This window comes from Pogona vitticeps, chromosome 12 (genome assembly GCF_051106095.1).
Source record: "Pogona vitticeps strain Pit_001003342236 chromosome 12, PviZW2.1, whole genome shotgun sequence".
NCBI classification, from domain to species: Eukaryota; Metazoa; Chordata; class Lepidosauria; order Squamata; family Agamidae; genus Pogona; species Pogona vitticeps.
In genome coordinates, this window is record NC_135794.1 from 7,455,221 (window position 1) to 7,471,083 (window position 15,863).

Sequence of the window (15,863 nt, forward strand, 5' to 3'; positions counted from 1 at the left end):
CCTATGCGCATTTATGTGGGATTGAAATACCCTTGGATGTAGTAAAAGCGCTCATCGCCAAAGGCTGTGTTGATCAGGCTATCCCCCCTACAAGCTTGTCTCACACATTTGTGACATTTGGCGCTGCTTGGGGCCACAAACGCCATGCTCTGTGTTGTTGCACAGATGTGTCCAGATGTGCAACATGTGGGTAAACACAGAGACAGAAACCGAATCTCACAGTCACTCAGCCTCAACCGACTGAAAATCATTCAGTGAAGTTCCCCACATTTGCAGTCCATGCATCCGGGGTGGCCATGGAGGAGCCCCGACATAGACAGGGTGGTGCTATCGGTTGCCCCAAACTGCTGGTGTCTGACTCGGGTAACTAGAAGGTGATGAGATGAGGAAAAGCATAGGATGTGCCCTTTAAAATATGTATTTAGTCCATTCAAGAAACAGATCGGACACCACAAACGGAAACTTCGAGAAGTCCAGAGTATGGCGGCCAGGTTAGTGAAAGGAGTTAATAAATACCAGTTTATCTCCCCCGATACTGGCTGCCTTGCACAGACTATCGGTCCATTTCTGTATCAGATCCAAGGTACTGTTTTTCATCTATAAAGCCCGGAATGGCTTGTGAACATCGACTTCCAACAGGGACTGCCCTTCCCACCCATACATCCCAGGCTGGAGGGCTGACAGCGTTAACCGCAAGGGAGGAATGGAAGGGGACTTCAAGGCGCCAGGACTTCTTGATTGTGAGAAGGAGCTGGCACCTGACAGTCGTCCAGCACGCTCTCCGACAACCTTTAAGAAATCCCTTAAAACCTTCTTATTCCAGCAGGCTTTTCCAAAGTACCCCATCTGAATATCCTGCTGGGAGTATTGCTCTCTCCTTTTAAAGCTGCCTGTTTCCAAATGTAATGTTAATTTGTTTTTAACTATGCTTATGTTATTATATGTTATTATTAACGTTGTAAACTACCCAGAGTGACCATCGGTCAGATGGGTGGTATAGAAATTGAATGAACAAACAAATGAACAAATGAATGAGCGAATGAATAGGCAAAATTTGTAATAAGCTGCTTGCCAGTCTTTGGGTCCCTGCTCTTAAAAATAATCTGGCCTGGATACCTAGCTTTCTCACCTGCCTACCTGCCTGCCTGCCTGCCTGCCTGCCTGCCTTGCCTGCCTGCCTGCCTGCCTTGCCTGCCCTGCCTGCCTTGCCTGCCTGCCTGCCTGCCTTGCCTGCCTGCCTGCCTGCCTTGCCTGCCTGCCTGCCTGCCTTGCCTGCCTGCCTGCCTGCCTTGCCTGCCTTGCCTGCCTTGCCTACCTGCCTACCTGCCTGCCTGCCTTGCCTGCCTTGCCTGCCTTGCCTTGCCTGCCTTCCATCCATCCATCCATCCATCCATCCATCCATCCATCCATCCATCCATCCATCCATCCATCCATCCATCCATCCATCCATCCATCCATCCATCCATCCATCCATCCATCCATCCATCCATCCATCCATCCATCCATCCATCCTCTTTCTCTCTCCTTCTCTCTCTCAGACACCTAATCTCTCCTGCTCCCTGTTCATCCTCAAATCATGAGGTACAGCAAGTTTGGACAAGAGTGAGAGGAAGAGAAGGTTTCCTTCAATCCAGTTGACCAATATACCAATTTTCTGCAAATCTGTGCCCTTTTCCTTCTTCCATTTTGGAGACGCCTCTCCTCTTTTCCAGCCATATGGAATTGGCTGCCCTAAGTGCTACCAGCACCCCCCAGACCTCAAAGAATGCCCAGATGGGTGTGCACAGCCAATGTGTATACAGACTTCAAGCACACCAACTCTGGGACCAAAATCTGATGGTTAGTTCCAAATTAGAGTAGACTCATTGAGAAGACTCCTTGTGGAGTTCATGGAAAGTCTACTAGCTGCATCTAAATGACTAGATGCTGGGGTACATCTTAGTCACACACTAGATTCTACCAAAAAAGAGAGATACACACAAGCACCTCACTTATTAGTCACAATTAGCAGTGGCATGTTACCCAGATGTTATGCAAACATGAAAAGGTTTCTGGCCACTGAAGCAACAGGATTTTTGTGTACATGGTGACTCACAAGGTTTGCACATAGAACAAGCACCCTGAAAAATTCAAGATTCCTAATAAAAAACCAAGAGGGTTAAAGTCCTTATTTACACTGACCTTGTTTTCAGGGTACAAGCAGATATTTGGTGGCTGTATCTGGGCACCAAGAGATATTCTCCGTGCTCATCCTAGCATGTATTTTTGAACCAGGCTACATTTGTCGTTGTTTTTTGTTTTATTTGGGGAGACTTTCTTCCCAGGCGGTGTGAGCACCACCCCGGCCCCTTTCTTGACCTGCAGCTAAGTGCTCTGCAGGACAGAAAGGGAATCGGCTTCATAACCTTGATCTGCAGACAATCTCCTCCAGATAATCCTGCTGCTAACCCCTCTTTTCTCTTCTCTTGCTCTCTTTCTTAGCCATGACTCTCACCGTTTCGACAGGCTGAAAATAGCCTCATTCGCCCACAAAGGTAATGCAGAGGTATTTTTAGGCTGCGGTCATGCCCTGACCTAGCCCACTCTTTTTTTAGAGGGTACCAATTTAGATTGTGTGTGTGTGCGCGCACCCAGAGGTTTGATCACAGGGACATTTATCATCCCCCTTTATTCATAATTGCCCTGCCTCCTCTTACATTCTATCCCCTAAACTCTAAAGCAAAGGTGAACAGATCAAGACCTAGCAGTAAATCTGTGTGGATCTGCAGTAGATCACCCAAGATCCCAGTTGTTTACATTGTGTAATTTGACTGGGCTGGGACAAAGGGTATAGAGAAAAGCAGTGTTGGGTGTTGGGAAATAGGATGGGTCAACATGTGCTAGAAGAATTTGGGACAGTCTGGAAATAAAAGGGAAAGCTTCTAGAGAAGGGGTTCCAACCTTGGTTCTCCAGATGTTCTTGGACTACAACTCCTAGAAATCTGGGCCACCACAGCTGGTGGTGAAGGCTTCTGGGAGTTTTAGTTCAAGACCATCTGGGAACCCAAGGTTAGGAACCACTACTTTAGAGCAAGTACCATGGAGAGGAGGAATATCTTTTCACCCTAGGACAGTGTTTTCCAACCTTGGGCCTTCAGATGTTCATGGACAACAACTCCCAGAAGCCTTCACCACCACCTCTGCTGGTCAGGATTTCTGGGAGTTGAAGTCCAAGAACATCTGGAGGCCCACGGTTGGGGACCACTCCCCTAGGAAGATGGAGCTGGCCCCATTAGTCAGCCAGAGAAGGAACAGCTGGAGAGAACTTGCATCTTCTCCACGTCTAGAAACAATCTTATTTCCACTGCAAGACCGTCTGGGACTGAAGTGCAATGACGGCTGAGCTAAGCAATGTGAACAAAGTCTGCTGAGTTCTTGTGCTGTTGCACGTGGCCGTGGAGACCATTAGATGGGATGGAAGATATAATTTTAAAAATAAACATATTGCTGGTATCGTTTCAAGCTGGCTGAGAAGTGATCAGATCTGGTGGCAGGATGCAAAACTTTGAAACGAACAGAACTGACATCTGGGGAAAACAAGACGTATGAGTAAAGGTTTGGATACTGGATCACTAAAAGGTTGCACACAAGGTGAGATGATTCCTCTCCCATCTTCCTATTCTAAACCAAAAAGGAAGGACCCTTGCCTTTAAGTCAATGGGAAGAGCCACAGGGACCCAGCCAGGTTTTGCCTACAGAAACGAGAGAGAGGAAGACTGTAAATCAATATCTTGTTTTTTTCACTGAAACTACCATTTCCATCTTATGGCTCACAATAAAGCCATGACATCTGGGCAGACATTTTGGGTTGACTTTGTTTTTTTTTTGCTTCCCCACATCTCATAAATTTTGTAACATCTGCGGTTGAAAAACAGCACTAAAAGATTGGATAGCTTGTCTTGTTTCTATTTGCTTCTCTCAGTGAAACTCCTTCTCAAATGTTGTTTCTACTCACAGATTACGGGGTTCCTTTGATTCTGTTCTTCATTGAATCACAACATTGTAGGGCTGGAGGGGATCCCAAGGGTCATTGAGTCCAACCCCCTTCAATGCAGGAAATCCACACCTAAAATGTCCGACACGTGGCCATCCAGCAACTACTTAAGCATCTCCGGTGTAGGAGAATCTACCCACTTCCAAGGCAGTCAAGTCCACTGATGCATAGCTCTCATAGTTGTAGGTTTGTTGCCCCCCTCTGATCTATATCATCCTAATGGTCTAAAACAGCAACATAACAAGAAAGGAGAGAAACACTATCAAGTCAGACAGAGATCTAACTCCTGTCCTTTGAAGATGCTGGACACAGAGAATGGTGAAATATTAGGAGGAAAAACCTCCAGAACACGGCCAAACAGCCCGAAAAACCTACAACAACCATCGGATTGCGGCCGTGAAAGCCTTCGAGAATACAACAGCTCTCATAGTTAGGAAACAATCCAAGATGGCGCCGTGAACGGCAGCCGCGGCTGTGCTCGGCTTGTGTTTTTGTGTTTTAGTGGCGTGTTTTTATGGTTTTATAGTCTTTTTAGAGCCGTTATTAGGGTCTTTCCTGTGGCCATAAATGGCTATTTACTATTTTTAGCTGTTACTTCTTCGATGGATTTATGGTTTTATGGCTAACACTTGTTAACTTCTGCCTTCTGCCTCCTGCCTCCTCAATATATCAGGACACCAGGACGGCGTCGCTGGTAAAGACTTACTACTCAGCTTTATTGTGCTTATGTTTTGGAGCAATTACTGCATTTACGCCTTGGAGTAATTACGGAAAACTATCCATTGCTTTATGGCGTCCTGTGTCCCCTCCCGGATTACATTTACTAGAGAAGAAATTCTAAATATTAGCAAAGCCCTCCCATGTACGTATCCTCCTGTTTTTGTGGAAGAAGAAAGTAGCACAATAGCTTTGGTCAAGAGAGGTGCAGCAGCTGTGTATGATACTCGGAGAAGAATTCACCAAAGAGGACGACGTGCTGGCACGTTAAATAGGCTGCGACAGCGTGGAATGAGATCTGCACTACCATCTATTCATCTTTCCAACCTCCGTTCACTTGTTAACAAAATGGACGAACTGCATCTCATCAATCAGGTTAACCCTGACTTCTCACGCTCAGCTGCTCTTTGTTTTACAGAAACATGGTTAAACGGTTCTGTCCAGGACAGTATAATTGAACTATCTGGGTTTCAGATCTACAGAGCAGACCGCGTACTTGAAACATCTGGGAAATCGAAGGGTGGAGGAGTTTGTTTTTACATAAATAGAGATTGGTGCAAAGATGTGACTGTGTTAGAGAAAACCTGCTGTGAGGACTTGGAAGCTTTGTTTATTAATTGTCATCCATTTTATTCCCCAAGAGAATTCTCTTCGATAATCTTAGGTGGAATTTACATTGCCCCCCAAGCTTGTACCAATAATGCAGTATGTATTCTTGCTGACTTGATAAATAGACTAGAGAGGAAATATCCTGACTCTCTGCTCATAGTCTTAGGGGATTTTAACAAGGCAAATTTATCACATGAATTGCCTAGATACAAACAGCATGTTAGTTGTTCCACCAGGGATAAGAATACGTTAGACCATTGCTACACCACAATTAAGGGTGCTTATCGTTCTGTCCCTCGTGCTGCCCTCGGTCGCTCTGACCACTGCCTGATTTTTCTTATTCCAACTTACAAACAGAAATTGAAAGCTGTTAAGCCAGTGGTTAAGACAGTCAAGCGTTGGACTGAGGATGCAAAGTTAAAGTTGCAGGCTTGTTTTGACTGCACCGATTGGAATATGTTTGAGTCTACTTCCAATAACCTAGACGAACTTACTGAAACCATAACATCTTATATTAAGTTCTGTGAAGACTTATGTGTGCCTACTAAGACCGTGCGTATCTACAATAATAACAAAGCCTGGTTTACAGCAAGGCTTAAGAAATTTCGACATGCCAAAGAGGTAGCTTATAGGAACGGAGACAGAACCCTGTACAATCAGGCTAGAAATATACTGAATAAGGAAATTCGAGCGGCAAAAAGAACGTACAGCGACAAGTTGAAGACACAAATGGAAAATCATGACTCTGCTACTCTCTGGAGGAACTTACAGAACATTACGGGTTATAAGAAAACATCTTCCCCGGTTCTGGAAAACCAGAAATTGGCAGATGACCTAAACGAGTTCTATTGCAGATTTGAAACACCACCATCTACACCTGCGGTAAACCATTTGTGTTCACAAGTATTAAAAACCGCCTCTCCTACTGTTGTTCCTTTATCTCAGGAATCTACTTCCTTGGTGATTTGCGAAAAAGATGTGCGTGATCTTCTTCAGATACAAAAGGTTAGGAAAGCTCCGGGAGCAGATGGGGTGACTCCCTTCTGTTTGAAAGTGTGCGCTGCACAATTAGCGCCTATCCTAACACGGATTTTTAACAGCTCGTTGGAGTTGTGTAGTGTCCCTACATGTCTTAAAACTTCCACTATTATCCCTGTACCTAAGAAAGCTTCTATTAGCGGACTGAACGACTACAGACCCATCGCCTTAACATCTGTAGTGATGAAAGTCTTTGAGAGATTGGTGCTGACCCATCTGAAGGACATCACTGATCCTTTGTTGGACCCTCTCCAGTTTGCATATCGGCCTAACAGATCAGTAGATGATGCTGTCAATATGGCTATGCACTACATCCTACAACATCTGGATTCCTCAGGGTCTTATGCACGGGTTCTTTTTGTCGACTTCAGTTCCGCGTTTAATACAATTGTACCATCTAAATTGTATCTTAAACTGATTCAACTAAAGGTACCCATTTCTGTTTGTAAATGGATACATAGCTTTCTGATAAATAGGAAACAGCAAGTGAGACTGGGGAAAATAACATCTAATATCCGTACAGTTAGTATGGGAGCTCCCCAAGGGTGTGTACTTTCCCCATTACTTTTCTCCTTATATACGAATGATTGTATTTCCATGAATCCCTCTGTTAAGATTCTGAAGTTTGCAGATGATACGACGGTCATTGGACTTATTAAGAATGGTGACGAGTCGGCATACAGACGGGAAGTTGAGCATCTTGTCGCATGGTGCAACAGTAATAGCTTAGTGCTCAACCCACAGAAAACGGTGGAGATGGTAGTGGACTTTCGAAAACACCCCCCTTGTATACTCCCACTTTCCGTCTTAGGCAGCACGGTTTCTGTAGTAGAGTCGTTCAGGTTCCTGGGCACTGTACTCTCTCGGGACCTGAAATGGTCAATTAACATCGATGGCATCATTAAAAAAGCTCACCAGCGTCTGTATTTTCTACGACAACTTCGGAAATTCAATCTGCCTCGGGAGCTGCTTGTCCAATTTTACAGAGGCATTATTGAATCTGTCCTCTGCTCTTCCATAACTGTTTGGTTCGGTTCGGCAACCAAACTGGACAAGAACAGGCTTCAGAGGACTGTCAGAACTGCTGGAAAAATAATCAGAGCTGAGTTGTACATTGCACGGGTTAAAAAGAGAGCGGAAAAGATCGCGGCAGATTCACGGCATCCTGGTCACAACTTGTTTAATCTTCTCCCCTCTGGTCGGCGATACAAGACACTGTATACTAAAACATCGAGGCACAAAAATAGCTTTTTTCCCTGTGCCATCAAACTGCTGAATTTGTAACCATCTGACGCAACTGGGAGTTGAGGCAATTGGCTTTTGTAGAATTTGTTCTTAATTGTCTTGTGAATTTTTCTGTTTATGGTGTATGTGTGTGTGTGTGTGTGTGTGTGTGTGTGTATTGTTTTTAAGTGTGGCCGGTAGCCATATTAAATTCCGGGTATGGTTTACATACCTGGCCAGTAAATAAATAATAATAATAATAATAATAATAATAATAATAAAAATTCTTCCTAATGTTTAGTCCAAATCTCCTTTCTTTTAACTTGAAATCATTACTTCGATCCTCTTGAGCTGCAAAAAGAATTTCTCTTCATTTTCCATGTGGCAAATACTTGAAGAAAGGCAGAACCTCTCAACCTTTTCTTCTCCAGGCTAAACATGCCAAGTTCCCTCAGCCTTTCCTCATAGGGCTTGGTCTACAAACCTCTTGCCAGTTTGATTGCCCTCCTCTGGACCTGTTCCAGCTTCACAGTCTGCTGCTGCTGCTACTTGTTACCATTTTGCTACAAACCTATCAAGTTGCGCCACATCACAACAGTAAGGGGACAACGTGCTTACCACCATGCGATTTAAGGAGACCCAACAGTCATCCGGGAAGTCCTGGAGCATCGGCACCAAGAACTGGAGGCAACCATCCCAGTGACACAGGAGCAGCATCATGCCGATCAAGTTCACAATCCGCACCACCGCGCTCGCCAAGTCATAGGTCATGTGAAAGATCTAGAAAAGGCCAAGAGTGGGGAGAAGAGGATTACTCATCAAGACATCAAAGGAAACCATGGATATGCAAAGGCATGGATTCCCTGGGCATCTATGAATGTCCGCCGGACGATATACAGCATGGAAGGCTTTCGTTCAGTTTTATACTGAGAACAATTTCCAAAACAATTGCGATTTTCAAAAGCAGCCAACCTTATAAAGCAATATTAAAGAAATACCACAAATCAAGTAACATCAGGCTGGACAATCCAACGTCAGCCCAATCAGGGAGGTCCATTGAAATGAATGAGTCTTGTCAGCCATGACTAACAGGAACTCAGTTGACTCCAAGGGGTCCACTTTAGCTGGGACTGACTTGGGATTTATCCATTAAAATTCAGAACAGTCCCATTCCCAACACTCAGAGATCAAAGGTCATCATTTCAAAAAAAAAAAATTTAAATAGCCAAGTCAAGAACCTTTATTGGCATTTGAAAAGAAACATATAACATAACAGGCAACAGTCCCTGCCCGGATGAGAAGTATATGCCCAGTTAGAAAGGAAACAAAGAGCACAAGTGGCATAAATACTGATGAAGCATAGGGAAACGAACATAATTCATTTGAAGGAATAGCTAGACATCAGCAGCGAGGCTTTGCCAAACCTGGGAAGTTGTTGGATTTTAAATGTACCAGGGGGAAAAACAAAACAAAACGAAGAACAAAGTGGCATCTTAAAGACTGTTCTATTTCAATATCAGCTTAAAAATCATTATTGTGTTTTTGCCTGATAACGCTGCACAGACATGGTCACTTCTTTGAAAACAAGCAAAATGAAATGAATGGGTCAGAATTTTGAACAGAAGTGTCAGTGCAGTAGAATCTTTCTGCTGCTCTTCCTGATCTTTAGCCAATGGAGGGCAAAGAGGGAGAGGAGAGGGGAATCCCAGGGCATGACCCTGTTTCAGTCTCACAAACATGGGGGAATCCCTTAGCACGGCAATGCTGTTTCCCTGCCGTGAGCCAGCAGGGTTGGAGGAACCCTCAGGAGGCAGGTTGCCTTGTGAGTGAAGATGGCGAGGGACATCTGCGGGAGGAGGCAGCTGCATCAGAAATGCTGCTGATTTATTTGCACAGACATCCCCGCCGGTTGCAAACCGTTGCCAGGCAATCCTTTGGAGTTCAAGGGATTGGTCCTTGCTAGAAGACGTTTCCACTGCTCCCACTCCCCAAAAGAGTGTCTCCAGGGAAAGGGAAGACAGGGGAGCCTCAGAAAGCATCCAGAGTCCTAACTAGAAGAACAACGGGCACAGTTGGGGTGGGAAGGACCTGAAAACCCTGGCAACGTTGCGGTGGATTCTGGGAGTTGTAGTCCAAAGAAGGAACTTCCTGACTGGCAATCCTACACAGAGGCGTTCTTCCCGTGGAAAAGCAGAAACCGTTTCTAGTAATCCAGTTAGATGTGATGTGCTACAACTCTGGAGTTAATATCCCCCACTTCCCAATGAACTGTCCTTGTACTGGGGATTTTCACAGAGTCTGTGGCAGAAGAGAGGGTTTAAATTATCCTTCACTGAGATCCTAAGAACAATCACTCTCTTCTTCCTCCCCCCCCCACCAATAAAACTGGTAGTGTTGGGATCATGAGGAGCACAGTGGGGGAGGAAGAAGTGCAAACCTCCCTTCCTTATGAAACTCCCCTCCCTGCTGCCAACTATTAACAATTAAAAAAAGAACACCACCAAACTAGCATCACATCAAGGAAGACATGTGAAGCAATTCTGTGCTCAAAAGTGAGTTCCATTAAGTCTGATGGGCCGTACTCTTGCCTAGCCAGAGTACATGGGAGCATACTTTTTTGTGTGATGTCTGGTGTAACCCAAAAGGGAAGAGAACAACAACAATACAATAGGACCTCCCGTATCCACAGGATCGGTATCCGCTGAATTACATTCACAATCTGAAAATACTAAAAACATTAAAAGAACAATTCTTAGAAAGATCAATTTCTAATGATGAAGTTACCAGAACTGGCCACTAGAGTGATCCAGGGACCATGCTATGTAGAGTGTTCTCTATTATAGTCGTGTTTACTCTAATTTGCATTTTTCAGCATCCACTGGGGGGGGGGACCTGGAACCTAGCCACCAAACATACAGGGGTCCTAGTTTACATTGGAGACAATCACAAAACTGATTTCCCTCCTCACGTGTGCTGCTGCATAACACTGCTGCAAATTCTGATTTTGCCTCTTACCCTGGCGATGCATCGCTAAATGCTGCATCCCTCAGAGCCGCATCTCTTCCTCCGAATGTTCTTCCACGAATTTCAGTGTTCAAAGGGCGACATTTGGTTTTCACAGACAAGAGGCAAAGAGTTCCTATAAGTTGCTACAGCATCGCCATGAGCACAACTGATCTGGTCTGATTTTGGAAGCTAAGCAGGATCAGGCCTGGTTAGTCTTTGGATGGGATTCCATCAGAAACATGGAGGCTGGGCAGGGAATCCTGAAAGCCACTGCTACCAGTCAGAACTGACAATATTAGTCTCAATCAGGGGTGCCCCACCCTGGGTCCCCAGAAATTCTCAGGACTACAACTCCCAGAAATCTTGGCCAGCACAGCTAGTGGTGAAGGCTTCTGGGAGTTTCAGTCCAAGAACCTCGGGAAACCCAAGGCGGGGAACTAGAGATGGGCACAAACCACCCGTTTCTTAATTCGTGTTGATTTGTTTTTGGGTCGAACAGGTGTTCTTTGGCACTTCCCAGCCCCAGGCGTTTTGAGTGGGTGGCTGCCAGGGGAGGCAGGGCTTTGAAGCACCAAACATGTGTTTGACCAAAAAAAACTGGTGCAAACCAGCGAATTGGCCATCGATGCCCATCTCTATTGGGAACCACTGGATAGACTAATGGTCTGACTCAGTAAAAGGCATTTTCCAGCCATAGTGTGGGAAATCGAAGGCTTCACGTCAGATAATACCTCAGTGTTTATGGGCCTATGCCTTTACACAGATGCACACTGGAAAACGGCGTTCCGTGTCTAGTCACGCTGGCCATGTGACCACGGAAACTGTCTTTGGATGAACGCTGGCTCTACAGCTTGGAGACGGGGATGAGCACCGCCCCCTAGAGTCGGACACAACTAGACTAAATGTCAAGGGGAACCTTTATCTTATATTTGAAAATAAGACGAACTCTTGTTTTCTGCAGATTTTTAAACTATACATTAGCTTTCCTTACGGCCTCACCCATCGGTGACCTGCCACCAGTGTGGATGTCTGCCTTTGTACCATCATGGAACTTTGGCTCCGAAAAAATAACCATTTTCTACAAATGGAAAGACCTTCCCAATATTTTCCAAATACCCTCTTTCCAGTCGGTTTAATTACAAGCACCTCATGAAGGCAGCAGGGGACTCCTCCACCTCCTAATGCTGGAGCGAGATTCCCTTCAGCTGCTTGGTCCACGAGGCACTCCTAGTTATAATTTATCAAGATTAATTATATGCCCGGCTAAATGGGCCATTTTAATACATACTGATTAGTTCGGAGAGTGACAACGGCCATTCTCGTTTATCTTGTTTCAAGAAAAGGAAGCAGAAATGAAGGTTCATTTAAGAGCCAGGGAAAAAAACCTTCTCTTATCCACTTGCTATTGTACTATACAATATGATATAAATTGAAATAGGGAGTTTTCTGCTAGGCTGCAGACGGCTGAGAATTTCCTCTGTCGCCAGCAGTTGTAACTCTCTGGGTTTTCCATTAAAAACGAAAACGCAAAAAGAGGACAGCCAAGCGGCTGCTCAAAACCATTCCAGAATGAATACAGATGTATTGCGGGGGATGACAATAGCAATAATCTTTGGCTTACAGGCTTCTAGACTGGAAAGGGTGTGTCTCTGGATATCAAAGGAAAAGGCACACTCCTATACACATTGTGACTTGATGAGAGCCTGCCCTGCAGTTAAATATTACATGATCATAATAGTGCCACATTTCTGCTGATTATCTACTGTAATTTGTTAAACTTTTAATGCTTGAAAGCTCGGAAGGAGAGATTTTAAAAAAAAACGCCTTTTCTTTTACAGCTGCCTTGAACGATCAAAAGAATATGCATGCAAAAATGAAAGTCTTTAAAAGCACTAACCGTGAAAGCAAAAGGGAAAAGTTCCAATCCTCTAGTCACACAAACTAGCCGGTGACCGAACTCTCATTTTTAATTATAATTGGAACAGGAAGTACTTCCTAATTATAGCTAACAGGGCAGAAATAATCTAAGCCACCGCTGGCAGAAGGTACTGGCAGAAGGTATAAAGATCGACAGGTTTGGCATTTGGGGGGGGGGGGATCCTTTAAGCTGAAGACAGTCCCCCAGGGAGGGACCTTATCAATTCAGAAAGACAGAACAGAAAGTCTTTGAGCAAAGTGCACGGAAGAGCTGCTTGTTGAAATCAGCCGGTTCAATCCCCAACACCTCCTGTTAAAAAAGATCTGGGACCAAGTGATACTAAATAAGTGAAACACTGAGTCTGGCATCATTTTCCACCACCATTTTCCATATTGGAATCCTTGTGGATTGCCCTCTTATAATTCCGTGATGCCCAGCATCACATATCACTTAGAATCCCTCAGGCAAGCTTCTGGGTTTGGGAGAGCATTTATTTTATTTAAAATAAACCCATTAAAAAGCCCCACTCAAGCAGCCAGCTACTGAGGGAAAGCCTGCCTGAAGAGAAGGGTCTGTGCCTGCTTGCAGAAGGACAGCCATGATGAGACTGGCCGGGCCTCCAGTGGGAGGGAGTTCCATAGCCTCGCTCTTACCATGATGATCAAACAACCAAAGATCCAAGGTTGTTTACATGACAATAATTAAAGGTAAATATTTTATATATATTTATACAAATATAAAAAAGGAACAAATACCACTCTGAGAAATGGTACACAAAAGCAGTACTAAAAGCACAGTCAAAGCAGTCATGCATAACAATCCATTCAAAAAACCCCTCTCAAGCAGCCAGCTACGGAGGGAAAGCCTGCCTGAAGAGAAGGGTCTTTGTCTGCTTGCGGAAGGACAGCCAAGATGGGGCCAGCCGGGCCTCCAGTGGGAGGGAGTTCCAGAGTCTGGGAGCAGCCACAGAGAAGGCAAGGCCAAAGCAAGGTCTCCCTACTACCATTTTATGGCTTCACTACATCTGTTGTGGTTGGGAAGCAGAAGAGAACAGCCCCCTCAGGCTCAGTGCTTGCTGGGAGTCACCTCACTCTTCCATGGAAAGGGTAGTTTACTAAGAGCGCCCCCCATAGAACCAAATGGGCAGCGCAACTCCTCCTCCCTGGGTAGCAGAGAGTCAGACTGAAGGGGCTGTTCTCTTCTGCTTCCTGACCACAACCTGTGTAGTCAAGCTGAAAATGGCAGTAGGAAATCCTCTTTCTTTCTTTCTTTCTTTCTTTCTTTCTTTCTTTCTTTCTTTCTTCTTGCCTCCTCCTTTCTTCTGTCCCAGTCTCAGACTTTGCCTGGGAAATCCTAGGTCATTTCTGGGACTGGGACATGCTGGGTCACTCTTAACCAAATGAGAGACAGCCCCCACCCCAAATACAATAGGGATAGTTTAACACATTCAGAGGGACGTGGTGGCACTGCGGGTTAAACCGCAGAAGCCTCTGTGCTGCAGGGTCAGAAGACCAGCCGTCGTAAGATCGAATCCACGCGACGGAGGGAGCTCCCATCGCTCGTCCCAGCTCCTGCCAACCTAGCAGTTCGAAAGCATGTAAAAATGTGAGTAGATAAATAGGGACCACCACAGTGGGAAGGTAACAGCGTTCCGTGTCTAGTTGCGCTGGCCATGTGACCACGGAAACTGTCTACGGACAAACGCTGGCTCTACGGCTTGGAGACGCGGATGAGCACCACGCCGCAGAGTCAGACACGACTGGACTAAATGTCAAGGGGAACCTTTACTTAGCACATTCAGAAGCAGTTGCAATAATATACATTAGCAGTTAAAGCCTAGAAGACTGTGAGTCCAGACTCTAGAATGACAAAACAGCACCCTAGAGAGTGTTTTCCTATTCACTTCCCTGCTTGACTGGTGGAGAGCGGGGGGGCTCTGCACACCTTCTTCTATCAACAGCTTGCTGGCGTGCCCCATTTCTAGACTTTTGGCAGAGAAGAATGCAACCGCCCAGGCCCTGAGCGGCTTCTACACTTTGGCTGGCTCCTCTGCTTTATTGGCAACACCGTTGACGCCGACACTTGCGGCTGGCACAGGCGTCGCTCTTCCAGACATCCCTGCCTGCAAGCCTGCACTGATTGCCAATTAGAGGTGCACAGATTTCTGTTTTTGGACGACAATGCCTAATATTCTCCGGGCACAAAACTGATCTGTACCCACGCATGCAAGGATGTCTAGTGTTAGTCAATTGAGCAGATTGCTTTACCTTCCCCATGCCCGCAATCCAAAAGAGGAGTCTTCAGCCCCACAAAACAACCGGTTGTTTGGCATTGAGACAAGAAAACGGAGGGGGAAGAGGAGAGCACTTTTCAAAGACTTGAACGGTAGTCGTGCAGAAGAGGGGCAGGATCTGTTCTCATCCCAGATTGCAGGACAACAATTTCTCCTTGAGGTAGGTCAATGCATAAAGCAGGAGTGAACACTCTATGATCTTGCACATGCTGGAGGACTACGCTGCCCATCAGCCCCAGTGACCACAGCCACTGGCAAGGGATGTCAAGAGTTACAATCCAACAACATCTGGATGACCCCCAAGCCGCTCCTCCCAGTGCAACACTGGGCTAGATGGACCCACGAGCCGGCTTGGAATGAGGCCTTTTTTCCACACGGTTGCGTTTACTCGAGATCAAGATGAGCCAAGAAAAGGCACGGGCTGACAGCCCAGATGGGTCATGTCAACTGGCACCTACACGGCTGGAGACCGAAGATAACAAGAAAGCCCTTCCTTGCGATAAGGGTGCCTTTGAAAACCACTCAACCCCTTGGGGACTTGCCAGGGCTTTCACTGAGAAGAGGAGATGGTGGCAGCTGAGGAGGAGATGATGTCAAGGGTCGGGTGGAAAATGCCCCTGCTTTTGCATTCCTAGCACTCCTGGGAGCAAGGCCAAGACGACCATAAATAATATATAAATTATTTTTCTGTATTATATATAAAATGGATGGATGAATGAATGAATGAATGAATCAATCAATCAATCAATCAATGAATCAATGAATGAATCAATGAATCAATGAATGAATGAATGAGAGCCTTCCATTGTTCAACCTCAGTGACTATAATAACAGTAAAGTAGAAAATAGGGGACGTGGTGGCGCTGCGGGCTAAACCGCGGAAGCCTTTGTGTGCTGCAGGGTCAGAAGACCAGCAGTCGTAAGATTGAATCCACGCGACGGAGTGAGCTCCTGTCGCTTGTCCCAGCTCCTCGCCAACCTAGCCGTTGGAAAGCATGCAAATGCAAGTAGATAAATAGGTACCA

The 15,863-nt window shown here is 45.5% G+C and overlaps 1 protein-coding gene across 1 annotated transcript in view; it reads right to left on the reverse strand.

The window, feature by feature from the left end:
- Window positions 1-15,863, reverse strand: part of HCN4 (hyperpolarization activated cyclic nucleotide gated potassium channel 4) — a 115,080-nt gene that overhangs the window by 36,913 nt on the left and 62,304 nt on the right. The window contains exon 3 of the mRNA XM_072981658.2: window positions 8,240-8,401. Coding sequence (XP_072837759.2) covers window positions 8,240-8,401 — 162 coding nt within the window. The remainder of the gene's footprint in view (window positions 1-8,239; window positions 8,402-15,863) is intronic.